We start from the raw sequence: 22589 nt of genomic DNA, 5'->3' as shown, positions 1-22589 counted from the left end.
CCAGCTGCGTCCTGATAAATTTCCTCACCAGGGAAATTCTGAGCTTGGCAGATCCCACCGTTTTTCAGCTCCTCTGAGCTACTCAGTTACAGCTCAGAAGAGCCAAATGCCATCCTACTTCGACTGCTCGCCGCCTTTTATAAACCTTACGGTTTGCCAGTGTGAAATTATTGGAATTTTTACACTTTAGAGGTTTCTAATTCAGAGATGAGAAGAAAGTCAGGTTTCCCTGCCTGCTTTGGAAAAGCTGCTTTCCTTTCCAGCCCTATTTGGGCCTATGAGAAGAAAGTGGGAAAAACATAGTCCGTTTAATCAGCAGAGAAGCTGTCCTCAACTGAACTATACACGAAACCCAGTATTTATTCCATTGTTTTAAAGGTGACAAAAGTAATGACTACTTTTGGTCTCATCGGAGGCAATGGGTTTCTTAGGTCAGCATGCAACTACAAAAGTACTTTGCTATTAAACCCTTTGCATATTTCCCGATTAATTTCAATTCAAGTACATTAAGCCAGACTTCACCCCTAGCTCTACGATCCCTTGTACTTTAAAACTTCCTTAGTAATAGTTAGATATCTTGTAAAATTGCTATTTTGGTAATATTACAGTGAGATTACAGTCATTGATCATTTAGAACATTTTTACATAATGCATAAGTTATCAACACTGCCTGTTACGCTTTATAAATAATAACAGCAATTCAGGGAGAATGACATAATCATCTCTTCTGTCTCATCTTTTGTGGTTCAGGAGTTCAAATAGTTAAAGTGTTCAATGATCAATGAAAACTCCACTAGGGATCCTTCTAGCTAATACAGCCTATCGGGTCTTTCCACATGCCAAACATATGTCCTTGTCGAATGCAGACTTCATGTTCATTCATTTTTATGTTGATACTTCTTTTCGTTGAGTTTCCAATTTAATTGCACAGCGCGTTTGTCTCTGCTAACACTTCTGGATTCTAGCGACGGAAAAAAGTTGCATTTCATTAGGAAGGAAACTGTCACTAGCTGATTTACTAGCTCATTAGCTGATAAACAGCTTCCTAAATATTGCTTGCCTATTTCTTAAACTGTCCAACAGCTGAAGAACGAAAGTGATTAAGTCTTCTACTACTTTGATATTTTCTTTCTTTATTTTAAAAATTTATGCAAATAGGCTGTTGGAGGAAATATCCAACTTGCAAAAATAGTCACTGTTGCCTGTAGTGATGTGCAGGGCTTCTCCTATGTTAGAAAGCAAAGTCCATTCCCACCAGAACATTATAAATGTTACATCTTTCGCTGTTCTGACTTAATAATGACATGCAGTGGCAGCGTGCGCCCCTGCTACTTTGCCCCCTGCCAAGAAATTTTCATTGAGGTTTTTTTTCCCGGTCCTAATGTTTAGACACGTTTCATGGTTTCGACTGGGATGGGGTTGGCTTTCTCGCTAGCGGCTGGTGTAGTGCTGTGTTTTGCATTGGGGATGAGAACGGTGTTGGCAGCACACTGGTGGCTTTGGCTGTTGCTAAGCCCTCAAGGCCTTTTCTGCTCCTCACACCGCCCCACCAGCGAGTAGGATGGGAGTGCACAAAAAGTTGGGAGGGGACACAGCCGGGACAGCTGACCCCAACTCACCAAAGGGTTATTCCATACCGTCTGATGTCATGCTCAGTGTATAAAGTGCGGGGAAGAAGCAGCAAGAGGGAAACATTCGGAGTGATGGCGTTTGTCTTCCCAAGTAACCATTACGCGTGATGGAGCCCTGCTGTCCTGGAGAAGGCTGAACACCTGCCTGCCCATGGGAAGCAGTGAATGGATTCCTTGTTTTGCTTTTCTTCTGTGAGTGGCTTTTGCTCTACCTATTAAACTGTCTTCATCTCAACCCATGAGTTTTTTCTCACTTTTACTCTTCTGATTCTCTCCCCCATCCCACCAGGGGGGTGTGAGTGAGCAGCTGCGTGGTCCTAACTGCTGGTTGGGGTTAAACCCTGACAATGTGTTATAGATTTCCTGTTTCCTCACCATGTTCCTGTACAGCAGCCCTCAGTGGGGATTCTGCTGGTTACCATATAATTTAGTTAAGTCACACCCCAAAAGACATAAAATGGATATGTTTATGTGTTATTCAAGAAACGGGAAATTGTGCACATATGACCTCACATTTTCCAGAAATAAAGTATTCTATCTACAAGGAAATGAAATCAGCTTTTCTTATTTGCCTATTTGCATTGAAAAAGAGCAGATCCTCCATGTTTCAGTCTAAATGAATATCAGTTCAGCTGCTTCCTTTTGCCCTTATATCCTCCGAGATTTAGCTTCTCAAGAGTAAGACATGCACTTGTCCAGTAAGGAACTCAACTTATGTGATTAATACCATATTTAAAATGACAATTTGCCCTACTAAAAACCGCTACCTGTAGTGGAACACATTAATTCTTTGCCTTGAGCAGGATGAACTGCAGGTTACTAACCTTGCAGAACATCTGTGTGTTTTCTCTATCAGCAATGGGGGGAAAAAAGAAAGCTAGATAAGGAAGTTCACTAGACCTAACAGTTTACATTTCTGGTGTGAGAAGGGAAGGGCTGTAAATAAAGCAAAGCTGCACAAAATTTCATGGAAATTATATCTACTGTCATTTTCCATTTCATGATAGTTTCAATCTTTTACTGTGCTTTTCCCCCAAATACCTCATCATTTTTAGTACATGCTTAATATTTCTCACTAGAGGCACAGAGAAAGCCTTTCCTCTTTCATCCCTCACCAGGCAAACTTTCTTGACACGGGAAACATTATCGTCAAAGTTTTTTGGGTACTTTGTAGGTATTTCAGAACTACCCTTTGTTATTGCTCTTTATGGACCATTCCAGGCTTGGCGTTCCGCTTGAGGCAGGCAGAGCACACGAGATGGAGATGCACAGGGTTCAGCACAGGAGTTATAAAACTACATCTTTTCAGATACTTCACTACTAAGGCCAACCCTCCAGCTTTACATGCTTGATGAACTAATACTTTTTGGCATATAGAATGATGGATCTTGCCGCTGGATCCGATGGATCTTGATGTTGGGCTTTTAAATTATTAGCTAGTAATATTAAAATTGCATACAGTGGGATAAGTAATTTCTTTGTTATACAAAGGTTTAAACTTTTTCATCTGTCCATTTTTGACATTTTTTCAATTCCCTATGTATATTGATGACACGGGAAAGAAAAATCTATCTGAATTTTCAACTTTACATGAAAAAAGCAAATGCTCATTTCACTTAAGAAAAAGTATTGTTTAAAAGATAAACATTTCTGCTTGTTTGTTTTAAACCATTTAAAAACGGAAATATTTATTCTGCAACATTATCAATTGTCTTAAACAAACTAAAGTCACTTCAAGTGCACAATACAAGTGTGGCACCTTCTGAACAACAAATACACCATACACACTCTGGAAATATTTTGATTCTGTTATTGAAATAAAGATCATCATTTCCTGATATGCACATTTGTGGAACTGGACCTGAGCTATGATGCTGTCATCAGGTATGTTTAAGTAATAACAGTATTTGTGGTTTCCTCTTGAAGTCAGTTGAGCTCTATATGGATTAGGACCCCTATGGACCAGACTTCCTGCACACTGGCAGTAAACATGAGCTGGTTTCTTGAGGAAAATGCAGAAATTTATAAAAATCTGCTACGACCACCAGTAAAAATTTTTTGTTGTTGTTTATTTTCTAAATGCTTTCAGTGAGAAAACACACCTTGTTTGTAAAATTCTCTGAGGAAAATGCATCAGATAGCTGTATTCTAACCCTTATTACCAAAGAGACAAAAAATAATTTACTTCTTTAAAATAAAATTTTAAATTACTAAGAAAGGACTAAAACTCCAAAAGTATCGAGACATAGATATTCTAGTAATTTAAACTGTCATGCGCATATTTCACAGAAAACTTGTTACCTCTAATGTGAAGGAGAGCACCACATCAGACTTTGACAGCTGAACCTCATTTTCATCTCCTATGTCCAAGAACGCAGAATTCTGTGATCGCTTTAACTTCTGCAGCTTAAATTCCGGCCCACCTTTAGACACTGGAAGACTTTCCAAATTTGCCATCAGCAAATTCACTGAAGACCGCAACTCTTCTATGTACATGTTCTCCATTTCTCTTGTTACGAATTTTGGGAATTTTCTTTCCTTGGAAGATATATTTTAAAAGTTAAGGAGGAAGAAAAAATCATCCCACATTATATATCATGTTAATTTACCGATTTGCTCTCAGTTAGTCTTAATTCTAATGTCTCTCTATTTTTATATCTTCAAAACAGTAATGGGAAGGCTAGTCCCATCCCATAAATACAGTTAATTTTGATGAGAAGGAATGTAATTTGAATTGAGAATTCCATCATATTCCTCAAATATAGTAGAGAAAATATCTCTTTATAACACATCAAAAAAATAAAGTAAAGGGCATTTGTAAAAAAGGAAGTTCTTGCCCATTCAGAATCATTTGACCATAAACCCAGGTTGAATACGTACACATTAGGTATTTCTAATACACGTGTTTTAAGTGTGTCAATTGATGATATACTTTTAGTGTTACCTTCAAATATTTTATAAATTGCCAAAATGAACCGTCCACTAATAATTTAGTTACTTCATCCATTTCCCATGCTACCAAAACCAAGTCAATCACATTCATCCTTCTAACATAAAGCTGTTAAAACTACAAGCATGACATGAAATTCCTATCATTGTTTATTTGTATTTTTTAGAATAGATCATTCATTTTGAAAGTAATGCTGAATTATTACACCCAGGATTATTTTAAACATAAGTCTTAGAGAGAACTTAAAAATAATTTTTTTCCTCTGGAGAAGCTAGATAATAATGTTTAAATATTGTGTTTATAACAGAGGGAACACATAAACATATATAATGCATATATGAACACATACAGAGCCAGTTTTATGCACGGTCTTTCCCCTGATATTGAATATAGGGCAGCTTGGGAGAATACCTCCCTCAAGACCAAACAAAAACGTAAATTGTTCTAAAATATATCTTTTTACGTATAAATGAGAAACAAACGCCGCTCTCCGCGTATTGTCTGCAAAGGTAGGCAGCTTGCTGCTAAACCCAACAATTTTGATCGTTAGCTGTTATAAGGAGCATCATAAAATGTTTTACGTTAAAACCTTTACAGTTGATTTTGTTTCAATAACAAAGACCAAGCAAGTTCACTGTGGCTCAAAATCCCCGCAGCAAGTCCAGTGGTCCGGCTCCTTATAGCATTACAGAGCCGGTATATTACAGGTTGAAAAAGAAAAAAAAAAAATGTTATTTACAGTTAGAAACTAAAAACACAGGGCAAGGTTCAGGGTGCTCTAGCCAAAAAAAAAACCCCACTTTATAGTGTTTTTCAAACTGTACCTTATTCTGTGAGGGTCATTCAAATAATAATATGCCAACGCAGAAGACAGACTGTTACTATGTTGTTAAATGATCTTTCCTCTTGTTAAGATGCTTTTTCCACCTCAATATAAAAATTGAGGAAACTGTTTACAATGCCTTTTGCTGTATATTTTTTATGACTATAATCTTCCACAATTTAAGGCAGTACTATCGGAATATATGGGGGCCTTTATTTCTGTAAAACCTGAATATTTGTAGTCACTTCTCTCCCTCACAAAACACGGGTGAGGATCCTTCATAGAGACTCTGAGGTCTACAAATTACACACATACACCCCCCCCCCCCAACCCCCATTTTATTTGTTTTTTTTTAAGACAGTGAATTGTAACAAATTGCTATAGCCTTTAGTCTGGATTCTGAGAGTGCTAAAATGGATTTCTCACAGAGAAAAAACACTGGGTAGTCTCTTCACAGGATGACACAAAAGTTTATCTTAGAAAAGCATTGCACCAGTTATAATAGGTAGCAAATGCCATTAGGTTATACATACTTTGATTTCAACTACTTTAAATTTAGTCATATGAAGAAAAGGACGGGCAAATAGATGCTCGAATTCCCCATTGATTTTATTCTGTCATAGATGAACATATTTCTAATGTTCTTGCCTCCATTAAATGGGCTAAATTATCTTTTCTGCTAAAATAAACTTTTCATTTATAATTAACAACTTGTAAAATCAGCAAGTAATGGGTTATAGGAACCAGGAATGAGACCTCAACAACACCAAAAAAGCTATATGCAGACATTTATCCTGAGCTGCGCTGATCTTTTGAGGCTGCAGTTTAATAATTCTCTCACAGGCAGGTAATCACTGAAACCCCATTTCTTTACCAACAAAGGGCCAGAATACATAATCCAGTATCAAAAAGCTTTTTACCTCGTTTTTGAGCTCTGAGAATAAAGTTCATATTTTGCAGCATTTGATTGCTTAGGCTTAAATGATCTTAATAATTCTCACAGCTGCTAGAAATAGGACTAGCTCTCAAAGTCCCCCAGAAAAAAGTTATGCATTTTAAGTAGTTTAAGAGACATGTGTCAAAACTCTGATTTCTGATTTGGATGTACCACGTTAAGACATGGAGTTCCTTATTCTGTGCAAAACTGTGCAGTAGACACTGTGGCAACCATGAGAATTTTCAAGTAACAGATCTGGTTAAAAAAAAAAAAAAGATAAACAAATTTTTCTTTACAAATCTAATCTACAGATGTGCAGTGTCTGCACATACATCAGAGGTGGAATGAACAAGATTTACACAGTTTAAATTGTGCTTCTCATTTTCACTTGCTTTAAAATTATTTTAGAACTTGTATGGACAGCATTTTGCTTTTTAGGAAGATTACATCTCCAAGTTGTTATTTATGAACTTCATAGACTTCGATGATATTTTTTTTCCTTTTAAAGAAACAAGCAAGCAAATCTGAACTGCTTTACAATTAATATCATACTACTATAATACACATTTTTCTGCACACGCAGAGAATAGCATACATGCTTCCAATATTTTGTAACTCTTGGAGCTAAAGGCAAGAAGGCAACACAGCAAACACAGGATTATTGGACAGCTTTGATTATAAGTTTGGGCTTCACAGAAGACCAAAGAGACTCGAGATTGCCTTTCTGTGAAAAAGGAGTCTTTCCCCAAAATTTCATAAGATATGGCCAATACCAATCCCACCTGTGATATTTAATATAGAAGGGCATAACCCTGTCCACTGAAGTAAATACAAGCTATAGGAGAGAAAATAGGCTCAGCTTTCCAAAATTTACAGAAAGAATTTATAATTTACTCAATCACCATTAATTTGACCTACAAGACTCACTCATAGTTTTGTTACTCGCAATACTAATATAAGTAAGTATTATGAACTTAGTCTTAATCTCTAAATGCAAACTATGTTATATATACTTAAAAAGTGTATCACATATAACCTGCAGTAAGACATAACCATTATGGTTATACCCTAAGCACAGTTTAATGCCCTTCTGCATATAGAAGATGGCTGATTTTAGTGGCAAAATACATAATCCCAAATGCGCAAATAATATACCGTTTGTTTCGCCACTGGAGGTGCTGCTGAAGGGAAGGTAGGGTCACACAACACAGGACTTTCCAAACGCAAGTTTTGTTTTCTCCCTGCCCCTGTTGATACATAAGCTCCAGAGCAGAAAGAAATGCATCTGCCAGACTGTTATGTTTTCAAATGATCTTCTGCTTAATTTTAGAATCAGAAACTGGAAACACACACTATGTACTGTCCCACTTAGATGTGGGACATGTACATTATTGTCCCAATCTTACATGTTTTGGGGACGTGAAAGCGACCACTTACCCTTGCCATTTGTTCTGCCATTTGTAGTCGTCCGTCTAGTTCGCGTCTGATCTGGGCTGCTTGCTCATCTCCATTATCCAACTTGGACAGAGAACAAAAATAAAGTTAATGGTGAGAAATACGCACTATATTTTAACTTCACAGCAAGTAATGTAGTTAAAACCAAAATAGAAATGAATGGAATAATTCTAGTCTTAAAACCAGTGAAACACTAAGCAAATATGTGGCTTTTAGTCTTAACAAGCTGAAAGAAACGTAATGGCCACCAGCTACCCCTGGTCAGGGTCTCTGAAGGGTAGCCAGCATTCCCTTGAGTTTTTAATACTCAGGCTAAACTGAAGAAGCATTACTTCCTTACAGAAATCGCAGCTGAAGACATTTCTCCATGGAGCAGAAAACCAGTGGGCTTAGAAAACGTTTGCAAAGAAATCTGTTCTTTGGTGCCACGAGTTCCTGTATAGGAACATATAGGTATAGGGAAAGCAAACTGTGTCGGCTATGCCTTCTAAGGGTGGTATTATCTCACTCACAAAGCTCTTTTCCCCAACTATTGGCCAACTGCTCACATCAAGGCATATCCAGTTTTTGAGCCTCCAGTATTTTCATACTTAGGGAATAGTCATGACTAAACAGCTGACTTCAATCAGGGAAGTAAAGGGGAAGGACACATCTCTTGATCCCAACAGAACAGTGGGGTCTCAACAGGAACGAGACCCCCCCCCCCCAGCTATTTTTCACCCGTTTCCTTGTTAAGGGTAGTGGGGAGCTGGTGGTGTAGGTGAAGTGGGGCTTCTCCTCAACGCACTGACCCGCACGGCTGGTTAAGAGGAAGAAGCGTGAAACATCTGGAAAAGATCAGGCACAACTTGCCTTCTTACCTGAATAAATGCCAAACAAGGACAAATTCGGAGACCCGGTGGAGGGCTCTCTGTGTCCCGAGGGCTAACCCCAGACACAATGCAACATGCTGGTACAACTCCAGTGCTCTTAGTGTGCGGCTAAGGTTTAAGGATACCTGAACTGCTCTTCACTTAAAAAAAACCCTTAAATTGATCAGGCATGTAAACTGGAAAAAAATGGTTCTCTAATTAAATGACATCTTCAGCTAAAGAACGCACGGTTAGTTTGGTAAATGATTGATTACATTAAACGAAGCTTTTTAAGTAAGACTTAATTCAATGCATCCGGCCAAATACATAACACCATGTCCTTTTGAACACTCCTCAGCTAAATCCAGTAGATCTTACTGAACCAAGATGGTCTCAAAAATTAGCCATTTTTTCTTTCAATATCCAATTAAAAAAAAGCAGTAATTAAAAATACACTATCCAGTGCTTACAGGTGAATTGCAGCATTATATACAATGCAAATCTGACCACATTTAGCTTCAGGATGAGAAGTTTTCCACTGCTAGTACGGAAACGATGACAGAACATGCAATCTGTCACCTGGTGCAATCTGGTGTCTCACAAGATCCTTGCAGGAACTGATCCAGACCACCAGAAACCAAGAGAACAAAATCCGATGGCATCCCTAAAAGAGGCTCAAATTTAAACTAGAGAGGAGAAGATGGATCACATTTCAGACTGGAAGGGTCCTCCTGCTAATTATGTCTGTAAACGTGCTCCTACTTTGACTGTGAGCATAAATGGCAAGAGCGTTCTCAATGAAAGCAAATATTTTAGGTTTCCAGAATACAATTACAGTATTTCAAATAAATTCCCAAATTTGTATTCTTCCACTTCTTAACAGAGTAAGAGACTGCTTATTGAACTCGTCACCAAGAATATTTCTAACTTTATTTTCCTTTGTATCATACCCACATAATTTTTGCAATTATTTTTGTTTAATCAGTACAAAAGTCAGTCTAATATGAAAAACAATTTTGTTTTCCTTTTTGGGATAGGAGAATGTCAACATTATTTTAATGATATATCCCATGACAGGCAATTGCTTGAAAAATAGCTGCCTGAAGGTAATTTTGATGACTGAATTTTGATTCCTGCAAAAGGTGGGTGTGGGAAAGCAGAATGAAGCCAGAACTTTTTCCGGTGTCAAGGCACAATTTAAATGACTGCCTCTATTATTAACTCATTTGAAGAGGCATAAGCTGTTGTTTAAAGACTGATATTTAGGGCTTTTTGGTCATTTAAAAAACACATGAAATTATCATTTAAGTTAATGAAGGTGTATTCAGTATTGCAACTGAAATTTGGTTACAAAAAATGTCTGGTTGGTAATCACTTAAAATTCAAGCAAAGGGGTTTTGTTTGTTTGGTTTTTTTTAAAGAATCATTGGCATTTACATAACATCACATAATGCTTCCCACCTTTAAATATGAAGTCACGTTTTTAAAAAAAAGGTATAGCCTTCAAGATTATTTTAAAAGAAGGTACATATAAATTCCATTTAATAAAAACATTTCAGTTTTCTGCAATGGTAGCATTATCTATACAATAGCTAAAAATAGCTATATCATAGCTATTTACTGACTACATCAACAACAGAGATGCTCCTCATGTCACTTAAACCTCACATAACCAATTAGTCAGTATTTTAGCAGCAGGGGACCTCACTACAGAAGACTCTACAGACACCAGAGACCCGTTTTCAGTCCTGACCACACAAACCAATGTTTCGCCTAAATACCATACATCTGCACCCCCCTAAACTTGTAAGACCTACACAAAGACAGCGACTCCCCTTTTGAGGGATAGCTAATTCAGTAGGAAAATTCCCAACTGAGCCAGAGTATGAATAAGACAGCTATGTCACTTGTGCCCTTTCTTTTTGCAAAGATGGTTATTCGGAATTTAAAAGCTTTTTCAGCAAAATCAGTAGTTATGAATGACTACGCTTGGGTGAATAAGAAGCTACTTTTATTTAAAAAAAAAAAAGTGGTAGCTCATCATCTTTTTCTTCCCTAAACAATGTTACATAAAGACAGCTTTCTAAAATAAACCTGCAACCATTAGACATCAAGCTATTAATTCAAAAATGTTTTTGTTCATTAATGCTTGAAGTTGAATTTTTTCTCACTCTGCAAAGGGCAATCATTTTTATTACAAAATTCTTTATTAGTAGAGATGGAGTGGGAACGTCCTCAATATGCAACTTGACCAACAATTCTTATTAGATGATGTTTTCAGGTGCTCGTATAAGTGTCAATTTCTAAAAGACAGACTGAAGTTTTCTAATCCAAATTTCTCCTTCAACAGTCTCAACCAAAACACTCCATTGCTTCTGCAGAGGCCAGGGAAGACAATATGCTGCTTTATCCATAATAAGAAAAATGGTGACCACCTTGTCAAAGAGCTCTAGCACCATCTTGCTTTGAAGTAAGGATCTGAAATTTAGCAGGGCCTCATCTGTGAAAATCAGCTCAACTCTGGCCAAGTTATGAACCTTTGAAAAATGATGTTTGCAGCAGTCAGGCTGCAAACAGCCACTACCAGAGGCTAAATCAGATTCAGCATTCAGACTCATTTGCAGGTCGTTCTGCTCTCTGTCTTGAATATGCATAGAGTCCACACTCCTCAGATTATTTGCTCGTTTAAGAAAGATTGTAAATTTATCAGTTAAAAATCACTATTTGGATCAATAACACAGTATTTTGCTCGACAAACTGTAGTTTGATTTGTATGCCCAAACGGCATAGAACCAAAATATATCTGAATGATTTGATGTTTACATATTTTAAAAGGTTGGAAAAAACTGCATACTTTTTGATTCCTATTTAAATAATAACTTTTTTTTTAACAAAATTACTTACAAGGCTGTAAAATATTTGTGTGTTTGGGGGCAAAAGAAGAACGGCACACTGGCAAAAAACCTGTTCCTGCGCAACAGCAACTTAAGGTAAAAAAAGTACTAATGCTGCCAAGAGGTACCGCACTAAAGCCCACGGCATTTATTTGCATTCCTCTATATACAAAGTAAGTCAGATACCCTTTGCCCAAGAAACAAGACCAATCTGAGCAGGGATAAGAACTGACCTGCTGCAAGTTATTGTTCTTTACATTCACAAGTGCTCAAACTAACTGATAGTTCCTCCAAATGTCTACTTTATTAATGTTCGGTTCACTTCCCTGCAGCTTTCTAATTCACAGTGACATCAACATGAATTTACATTTACCTGCCCATAGCAATATAAATTTCTCTACATTTAATGACTAAATTGACAGATCACACATCTTAGGACTTGCTCTTACTTCTGCAACACAGAATCCGAAGTCTTTTCCCTCTGTGTGACAGCAACGGACTTTTTTTTTTTTTCTGTATAGCCACTTTTTGCCACAGGTGACCAAGTCTGGGCCCTGCTGAGCTGACAGGTTATTTGTGGGTGCCCACGTGAGGTACCCCGCCGGGTCCAGTCCTGACTACTGCCTGACAGCCAAAGCAAGAACTGTCAACACGGAGTAAAGGGCTTGGATTAAAAGTGTTGTGATTATACAATGCTCGAAAAAATGGATTTCTGGGCGTAACTAATGGCATCCAGCAGCAAGGCTGGAAGAGAAAGCGAACGCCAGAGAAGTCTTAGCGCTCAACTTTGGTTGTCAATCAAGCAAGCAGCAAGCAGGCAGCAGGCGTAGCAGATGCAAATACCAGCGTTTTTCAGACCGTTGTCCTTGCTACTCTTATCTCTGACTCTAAAATAAGGTTTTGCTTCAGACAGACCTGCCGCCCCTAAGACCCACAGGATTTGTTCCCGTTCTTATCTTTACACAGGTGGAGTTGCTCAAAAGGAACACGGTGGGAAGAGATTATAGGTGTCTGCAACTCTCAGCAGCGCTAAGTAGCTGCCGTGCGCTGAACACAAACAGCCTGTGGAGATTCCCGAAGCTTCCCAGCCTTGTGAACCAAGATTAGCAGCTATATATGTAAAAGCAGGAGGATCAACAAGATCCAAATCAGGTCGAAAACAGAGCACCCAACTCCAGCCTACGACAGCTGACACTTTTGGACATGAATTGAGCAGGACTTAAGTTCTGAAGAACAAAGCTGTGACAGAAGTAAATTGCTTCCACTTCTTATAGTAGGAAAAAAACAGATTTGATTAAAGGGCTGGACGCGTGAAGCTTTCTTAGTGGCTTCTACTGGACCTTTTCATAAACCTTCTGCCGCCTGTTTCACAGCAAGTAAGACACAGCTGTAAAAGGACAGAAAAGGTAGTCATTCCTCTCTTCAGAGGAGCTTATGCTGTTCAGCTTCAATCTTAAAATCTTTTCTCTTCCTTATGTATAAATTAATTCAGATTCATGAAGCAGATTTATAAAATGGTATTTAAAACATCTTGTGTTCTCTGCACCCTATAAAATCCCCATGACATATCAGGCAAATGGCGATGCCGATGGCTGGCCCTGCCTGGGTGAAGGTGAAATCCTGTGGATTTCCCACAAAACTCTGCAAAAGAAAAACTTTAAAACTCAGTTCCTAAATCGGCTTCTCCCTCCTTCCCAACTTGCTCCTTACCCAGCCAATACACACAAGAAACAAAAAAATGCTGGATTGGGCAAATAAACTCAGAGATGGGCAAATAAACTCAGAGATGGGCAAATAAACTTTGCTTCCGTGTTGCACGTGCTCTAACTGAAACGTATGTGGAAGAATGTCAGAGAGAGAAAACCTGCCAATGGTTAAAATAAAGGGGGAAAAAAAGCACTACTGTTTGAAATTATTTCTCTTGTGCTATAGCAGTGTACATATTTTCAGCTAATTCTAAGTCAAAAGACCAACACAGCAACCAGTGAAAGACTTCATCTGTCTGCAGCAAGTAGACTTGTAAACGCTTACAGGCTCAAAGCCGGTATGAGGTGTTCTAACAGCTTTTCACAATGCCCCATCACGCCTCACAGCCTTCTCTTATCCTTTCGGCTCTAATAGAGCACAGGAAGATTGCCCTCCAGACAATTGGCCAAGCTAACCACTCACTCAGCTTTCCTGCAAAACAGTGCCAGCAAAAAGCTCAAATATCAGTTCGAATTTACTTAATACAAATTCCTATTGAGTACTAAAATTTTTTTTCCTCTTTTTTTTTTTTTTTGGCAGGGGGGTGGGGAGAGCAACAGTTTTACAATAATAAATATCAAAATTATCATGAAGAGTGTACAGATGAAGAGAGCGAGCAATTGGCATACCACTTTCTCTGTAACCAATACCGTTAACAAGTAATAACGCAGATGAAGAGCAAAGCCAGTCAAGACTCAAATATCCTACAGTGGCTTCAGTTGGATAAAATAAAAATATAGAAGAAAATCAACATTTTCAAAAGCTGTGCCTGAGTACCTTCAAGGAGTCCACTAGATACAACTCCTCACTCAAAATTTTCTTACAAGCTCTATACAAGCCCAGAAGCTCAAAAAAATCATGCACATTCTGAGATGGTGAGAGGTTTTGGTCTCTGAAATAATTTTATAAAGTTCTGGACTTGCTTATGAAATGTCAATGTTGACTTGTACATGTACGACTGATTAAAGTGGCAGAAGACACAATTTATATTACTTGTTTGTACTAATTAATTATACTGATTATATATTGATTTGTAAAAAATGGTTATTGTAAAAATATTAAAACCAAACCAAAACATAAAGTCAAGATTACTTCAATTAATTCAATGAAATAAAACAATTTCAAAGTTCACAAAAACAAAAGTGAAAACTACCTAATTTTAAAATCTTGAACTTTTTTTTTTTTTCCAATCTGCCATTGGATGGCGTTCCATTCACTTTGGCAGTTTCCAAAATAATTAAAGCTGAGAATTTGATATGGCATTTCCTTACATTCAAGTTTTAAAAACATTAGAAGAACTTTTCAGTACCAGCTGAAAAATTGTCTCACAAATAGATTTCAGTTTATTCAAGGACTACCAATACCAAACCCCCCAGGAAAACCTTCAATGAGAGTTAAAAATAAACAGGAAAGGAAGCACCTACAGCATTCAAGCCAATCAGGATATAGGTAAAGGAAATAGTTAAAAAAGTGTATTAAGCCCACTCAAAACTTAACACAAAGTATACGTTCATAGCTGTCCTGTACTTAGCCAACACTGCAATTGAGAAGGCATTTGAAGAATTAAATACACACCATGTATTACTGAGAAAATCTCTAGCAAGAAACAGTTTATTTTACACTGTGATGTGCAGAGGTACAATGTAACTTGATTCGATGACCATTTCCCTAACAATCATCTTTCATATTTGACTGCTATTAACCTTTCAGAGAAACAGTAACAAGTTAAATGCCTTTTATCAACATATAACTTGATTAAATTTGCCAGACAACCTTAGTCAAAATAATATGTCCCAAATGGGAAAGAATAAACCAATCTTTAGAAAGAACTTCAAAGGATTCTTCAAATGCAACCTATATCCTCTGTTTAATATAATCTTTTGCGAAGAAAATCGAAAAATAAATTAATGGTTCAAAATTTGCCCCAGCCCAAATTAAAATGTAGTCCTCAATATTTTACTGCATATTTTTATGCACTGACTGGAACCGATACTTTGTGAACAGGATACTTGGAAAAGTAGTGCAAATCTTTTTGCATAATAAAGAATGATGGGTTTGTTTGCCTGTTTGGCTTTGAATGGACCCCAGCTCTCTTTTTAGGTACATGGGCTGAGGAGAGAATAGGGCTCCCCAGACAGGATTTTCACTGATTTATATGCACGGTGTTTTCCACAACACACTGTCATATCATTGTTCTGCACCGATTGCCCAAATGAAACATTTTTTCCATTTTATTTTAGATCACTGATCTGAAATTAAAATTGGTGGTCTGCTAACTTAAATTCCAAAAGTTAAAAGATCTGTTCCTCTTCTTGGCCACATCTTGACATATGGTTTGTAAATAAATAACAAAAAAATTCAATAATGCACGCAACTCACTTTTATTGGGATGATAACATCTGAAGAAAGTCTGCTAAGCCTTCATATTTACAGAGGAAATCACTCTGTCACAATATTGAGTCTGCTACTAGTTCTTCCTCTCATTTAATGCAAAGATAAAAGTTGAAGCTTTCTTTGGTTCACAAAGACCGTGTTTTTACAAATTATGCAATGTGGGGTTTTAGTGAAAAAGATATGCTGACCTAAATACAAGTATTTTGAACATTATTTATGCACAGCAGCCTGTTTAGGCATCAAGGAGAGACAAATCACACAGAAGGTACTTACACAGTTAATGATTTGTTTTCAGCTAGTGTTTTTTTTTTGGTTTGTATTTTCATGATAGCAGTTTTCTGTAAGTATTAGTGACTCTTTGCGTAGCCTTAGAATTATTATATTGCATGGACCTTACTGCCAGCAGATTCCAAGAGGGAAAAATCCATTAAAAATAAAATAAATAAAACTCCAACATTAAAAAACTCAGGATATTATTTTATTCACTATATTAATGGCTTCTCATTTCATATCAGTGTTGATACACTGTCACAAGCTTGTCCATAAATGCCATGATTCTGGTTCTCTTCTGACTTTCTCCACAGTGAAGAGAATTGTATAGACATGAATTTATATCTACACCGATTAGAATACTGACCAAGAACAGTTTCACTACATTGATGCTCTTTTCTGCTCTTCCATCTTGCTTATTTTACTTGATCATTCACTTAAAATTATTTTTTTGTAGCAGAGGCTCTATTCTATGAAGCAGAGTCCCAGAATTGCAAACCATACTTCTTTCTCCAGTTATGTTTTGGTCTTGGCTGTAGGTCCACTTGTCTTCGTAACTCAACTACAATCCACTTGCTACACAAACAATGGCCCCTACTCAAAGAGACTAGATAAAAAAAGCAGGAAATTTAAGTATCCTTCTAGTTGTACATATCTAGCGGCCACCATGGACAGTGAAAATAGTATTTATGTAACCCTTTGCATGGCTCTTGCTTGTTTGTTTTCAGAGAGGTTCATATCCCACAGCACTTATCCTGATACATGCTTAAAAATAATATGGCTGTTGCCTTCATGAGCACTATCTTCATGCACTTTCCTCTAGGTAAGCCAACAAGATTTAAATAATAAAACTAAAAGCAATTCAACTAGTTTATCCTATTTTTATCTGTATTGTATTTATAATTTGCTCAAAAGAAGTCCAAGAAGAATCTATTTACTTTAAGCTTAATGCAAGCCAAGACCCTTGGCTTTCCCAAGGAAACGATGGGTAGAGATGTGATAAAGCCTGCATAAAACGACAGATTATTTGTTTTAGAGCTTAAAAGCATATACAGAAAATTGAAGGAAACTGAGGCTAGCAAACTGATAGAACATTTAGTTTACAGAAGCCGTTCCACTTCTATAAACCAGTGCTACAAGAATTTTAAAAAAGAAAAAATTGTAAATTGTGCTTTATTCTAAATTGCTCACTTTACAAACTACTGGTTTACAACCTTTTTTTTTTTGGCATTTCGACCACTCTCTTAAAATGATGCTGGTCTTCAAATAATAAAATATATAATTATACATAGATATAATTCCTGCTTCATCCCCCACATTTTAAAGGAAATACCTTCCTATTTTCTCTCTGGATTATACAATTATCTTGCATTCAACAGACAGAAGAAACATCCTCTTAAATCAGACAAATAGTCCATGCAGCCCAGAACCGAGTGTGCGACAGTGACAACTGCCAAAGTTATCTGGGGAAAATGCTGGAGCTTGGTTTTTCTCTGAAGTGCATTATTACTCTAACGATAGTTGTGGAGCCCAAGGAAGTGAGGGGGATTGTTAGAGGGTACATCCAGGCCTCAATTTAGCATCAATTTATGGACTTGTTCTCCAGGAACTTGATTAAACCCTTCTGAACTTTGTGCTGCTGTCTGCCCCCATTGCTCCCCACAACAAAATGTTCTGGAAGTTCTCCAAAAGCCACATAAGGAAGCGTTGCATCCATTTTCAATCATCTCCTACAAACCTTCTTGAGTGCCCCAGTTTCTAGTGGTGTGGCATTTAGTGAGTGAAGGTACACATTCACCTTGGCCACTGCCTTTATATAGCTTTGTAAACCTCAACCATACTCCTCTTTGTCAACCTTCTCACCTCCATACTGAAGAGCTTCTGCCCTTTCAGTCTCTCCTCGAAAAGCAGCTGTTCTGCGATTTTCAAGGCCACCCTCTAGTCCTCATTGACCTCCCTTATATCCCTGAGATAGGGAGACCAAAGCTACACACAATACTCAACATACGGGCATAAGAAGGTTATATACAGCAGGAAAACAATGTTACTGTTGCACACAGAACGAAGGATTTCACCACAGGGAAACCCAAAGTGTCTTTCTCGAGCTGTAACTGCCCATGCTCAGTTCAGCATCCTGTGGGCATGAGCTTATCTGTCATGATTTGCCCGTGCAGTTTTGTGAGGTACTTCTGGAGTTCCCTGCAACTAGAGCAACACTAGAGTACCCCAAACAGTTTAGTATCATCTGTAAACTCTGAGATTTCCCTTACACTGCCTTCTCCAGGACATTCGTGAAGATGTTGAACAAAGATGCAACACTTCTCCTAAACAGACTGAATCAGACAGAAACCACGCTTAAACTCTCTAGGGATCTATCAAAAGGAAAACAAAAGAAACCTTCCCCCTAAACCTCCTTCTAAAATACCAAGACTGCACCATAAAAACAGTACCATCAGGCCCTGGGTATTTACTACAGAACTGGTCATAAAGAAGAAGTGCCATGGGCTGATGACAAGTCAGCCTATTGACTGTTTAAGAACAGCATTGTTTTTAAATCAACAAGTATTAACATTAAACTCCAGAAACCACATTAGAATGATTAGAATCACATTAGGATCCTCATTAGTGGCTCAGTAGTGGAATACAGAAGAGAAAAAAATGTTAGTACAGCTCAAGAGTGTCACTACAAGCAATAGAAATTTCTGCCTCTCGTTCTCCCGGCATTTGTGACAATTGCACAGATCAGTAGCCAAACCCCAGGTTTGCCCTTCTTTCTGGCTGAGACTACAATATTCAATCACCTCTGTTGGACAGGACAAAAACTTGAGGAAGGCATGTCATGCTGACAGAGAAGGAAGAATAATAATGGCAGGTTCTCAGTATTTACAGATCTAACCACTCTAAATATTACAAAGATGAATCAGGGGCGTGGATGCAAAGCATCATTCTTTTATTCACAGGAATAGAAATATTCAGATCTGTAATATGTCATACTGTAAACATATTTTATCCAACTGCATCTTGTTTTTCACATCCAGATACTGGAGCTCAGGGATGCTGTCAAGACAGACTCCACACACTCAACACAGCTCTGTGTCTTCCCCAATGTAAACGTCAAATTCTTCAGTTGTTGCTAACTGTGCAAAATGCCTTCCACTCCTCACTTTGCAACCACGAAATTATAAATAACCATACATAAAAGTTCAACTTTTATTTGTTTTCCACTCAAGTCTTTGCCTTGTTATTTGTATGGGTGTTCTTCCTACAACTAGGTGGTGAAAAAAGCTTCAGAGCTATGCATAGAGCCTCTTGTACCATCCAAATAAAGTATTTTTTAAGTCAGAAACCTACGGTCCCTAGGTAATCAACAGAGAGACAGAGAAGCCTTCAGAGAGTTATTAAAAGCACTTAAGCAGTTATCTACACGCCTACCATAAATACTGTGCAGGTCCCAACTGCACTGGTAATCTCCGCTAAGATGATAAAAAGAAATGGGTGTTCTTGTTCTCCCTCTCACCTTCCCCCGGATCCTGCTGAAATAGATATTGGATGTCTCCTTCAATACAAGTTGCTTCCAGGTTCTGGCTAGGGAATACCCTCCCACATCCACCCTACCCAGGAAGCGACGGGCCTTAAAAGAGCTGTGACTCACGTCCTGATCCTCCTTAGAAAAACCCTTCCGCCCTCCTCCTCTCCCACCACCTGCACAGAGATTACCATATGCAAGACAACCCAAAGATTAGCATGCAAACCTTGTTGGTGTATGCATATTTATGTCCTATAATACTAAATGAGCTCACAGTGTTTTATATTTTCCCAAAATTATCCTTGCTTCAGAAGGAAATCCCTTCTCCTTTTGCTTACCCTCCTCACTCTCCAAAAATATCATGCAGAATGTTTTCTTGCCTTATTATTTACTGATTAGATTTTATTTGGAGTGCTGAAACCAAAGGGAATATATGCAATCAGGACAATAAATGTTAATAAGCATTGCATTAAGTAAGCAAAAACACCTTGAATGTCATGCCAATATTTTTACACAAATAATTATACGCGGCTGAGTTAACTAGATGATAGAAAACTTAAAATTCAGGCTGACAACTCACAACTGAAGCATTGATTTATCACAGATTTTCAAAAAACTGTATATAACGTTGCTTTCAAAATGCACCATGAATAAAAACCCACCCCAGACCAAAACACTCAGTTGCATATAAACAGTTCTTCTTTCAAATAGGCAGGATGTTTCTTTTCAGTTGAAAGTCTGCATTTGTATTTAAATATATGCAATATCTAAGCATTTTAATAATAATATTTTTTAAGAACAGTTAATAGTTTCTTCAAGAAAAACTATTTAAGAAAATCACTGCATAGAAAGATATACTACTGAAGCTGTTTGTAACTATGGGGAGAAGCTAGAAGATGACAGAAATGGAATCCCATTTTCTCCTTTTCTGCTCAATACTGTAGCATCAGCTGGAGAATGTTCTGTATTGCTACCTTTTTCTAGAAGTCAGTGGTATCAGTAATATGTACATACCCATCCATAAAAATAAAAATCCCAAAGTGTTAAGACTAAGAAATAGATGTAATCTAGAGCTTAATGTATAAGAAGGCAAACTTCATCTACAGATTTGTGTTGCATCATGAAAAACTGACCTCCCTATCTACGAAGGTTCTGTTTGAAAATCGTCCTGTGGTCAGGGGTGTAGAAAGCTCTCTTTCCATGTGTATACTGTAGATACACAGTAAGATATGACCAGCTGTTCTCCTTGATGGAGAACTGTAACCTGCTACTCCAATCAAGCACTGTTTATACAGTACTCCAAGAAACCTTTCTAAGTTCTTTTCTTACATCAAATTTCTTTCAAATCAGCAGATAGGTTGAAAAATTGCTGAGGTGACCACAGCCAGATCTTCACCATTCCTTCATCTACTCCATTCTTTTCCAAAAGTGAGGAGTTCTGTGGATTGTATTAATCAAATTGTTTTCATTTTCCTACTATTCTTCATGCTCAGGACTAATAATGAGTTCGTTTGCAGGTTGAGAGTAAGAGAGTAAGGAAGAGCTCGTGTTTGGAGTGAGGTTCAAAAGAAAAGATATTACAGCTTTTCAGTCTATATTCTGTTTACTTAATGATCAGGAAAAAGACCTTAACAAGGAAAAGGAAAAAAAACATTGCTTAAGAGTGTGTAACTAGTAAGTCCTTAACATGGGGAACTTTTCTTTGTGATGCAAGAAGAGAGCCAACATCTGTTTTACATTTACAATCAACTGTTACTGTTCTGGAAGAAGACTTTGTAATCATAAAATTCCCATGTTTACAACCAACTTCACTGGTAACACGTATCTTAGAAAATAGGTCAGAGAACACCTTATGCACCAGTTATCCCAAAAGAAGGATGACCTTTATTTAGCCCAGCCCAGAAATGTATTTCTCCAACATACGAGAAGGCACCTCCAGTGACAAAGACTATGCTCTCTAAGCAGCCAACTCTAAACACTAGTCCAGTATTTAAGAAGCCCCATACAGAGTTCAGCTGACCAGCAAGGAAGGGTCTACTTGTTACTACTCTCTAGGTTCCATTGCTTGGGTAGATGTCCACTGACTATAACAAGGCTTTGATATCCAGCAAACACATAAACAGTAATGCTTAGAACTGTGTACTGTTGTCAGCACCTCATATCAACTTTCTCTTCACTTTTGTTGTAAGTATAAGACACAGCACTATAGAAACACTGGTTATATAGACAATTTTGAGGTTATTAAGCCCAGCCTCCTACTTGGTAACAGTAGATGCATCAGCTGCAGCTATGTCAAGCCAAGTTCTGAAAACCTCCAAGATGAAGATTCTGCAGCTTCTCTGGCTGACCTGTTCCTTAGCTCCAACACCTTCATACTGTAGTTTTCCTCTAACGATCATTCTAAATCTTCTAAGTAACAGCTTGTGGCAGTTAATTCTTGTTATACCATCTGCTAATACACAGTAATACCTCAGTCGTCTTTGCCTTTGAAAGGTTGCTCCAAGTTGCTTGCGGTAGGCTGCTATTAGACCACCCATTAGACTCCTCTTTGCCAGGCTACAGAAGTCTAGCTCCCTCACCACTGCTGGGATGAGGGCAAAACCAACTCCTCCAGTCTCCTACCTGTGCTTCTTCTAATGTAGCCCAGCATGATCTCATCCCCAATTAAAGGACATTGTTGGCTCTCACTCATCCTGACATCCATCCTGCACACCCCCGATCCTGCCATGCCGTGACGTGCCATGATTTTCACCAGAGCTGCAACTCAAACAGTTGGTTCTGGGCCCAAAACCTTGCCCAATTACCTTGCCCAAGGTGCAAAACCTTCTGCTTCTCCTTGATGAACTTCATGAGGTTTCTGTTAGCTTAATGCTCAAGATCACCCTTAACCGTTCAAGCATGCCAGCTGCATCACTCCCCTTCAGTTTTATATCGTCCACAAATTTGTGGAAGATACATTTTGTCGCATCATCCAAGCTGTCAATAACAAGACTTAACAATACTAAACTCTGGAGTACTGTGTTCCCAGCTACCAATTGAGCTTTTAAACCACTGCCTACCACCCCTTCAGCATAGTGACCTAGCCAGTTTTCAAGACCTCTAACAGACAACT

General features: G+C 37.9%; 1 protein-coding gene across 6 annotated transcripts in view; it reads right to left on the bottom strand.

Moving 5' to 3' along the window:
* The window catches only part of CADPS2 (calcium dependent secretion activator 2), a gene marked incomplete at its 5' end in the record, with an annotated part of 318699 nt that overhangs the window by 179715 nt on the left and 116395 nt on the right, over positions 1-22589 (bottom strand). For all 6 annotated transcript variants that reach the window (XM_082495412.1, XM_082495415.1, XM_082495411.1 and 3 more), the window contains 2 exons: positions 3933-4169; positions 7779-7859. In XM_082495412.1, the coding sequence (XP_082351538.1) occupies positions 3933-4169; positions 7779-7859 (318 nt within the window). The remainder of the gene's footprint in view (positions 1-3932; positions 4170-7778; positions 7860-22589) is intronic.

The sequence above is a fragment of the Vanellus vanellus genome (genome assembly GCF_965231255.1).
Source record: "Vanellus vanellus genome assembly, chromosome: 1".
NCBI lineage: Eukaryota > Metazoa > Chordata > Aves > Charadriiformes > Charadriidae > Vanellus > Vanellus vanellus.
Note: the sequence above shows the minus strand (reverse complement) of the source record. Positions and strands in the feature narration are given on the sequence as shown.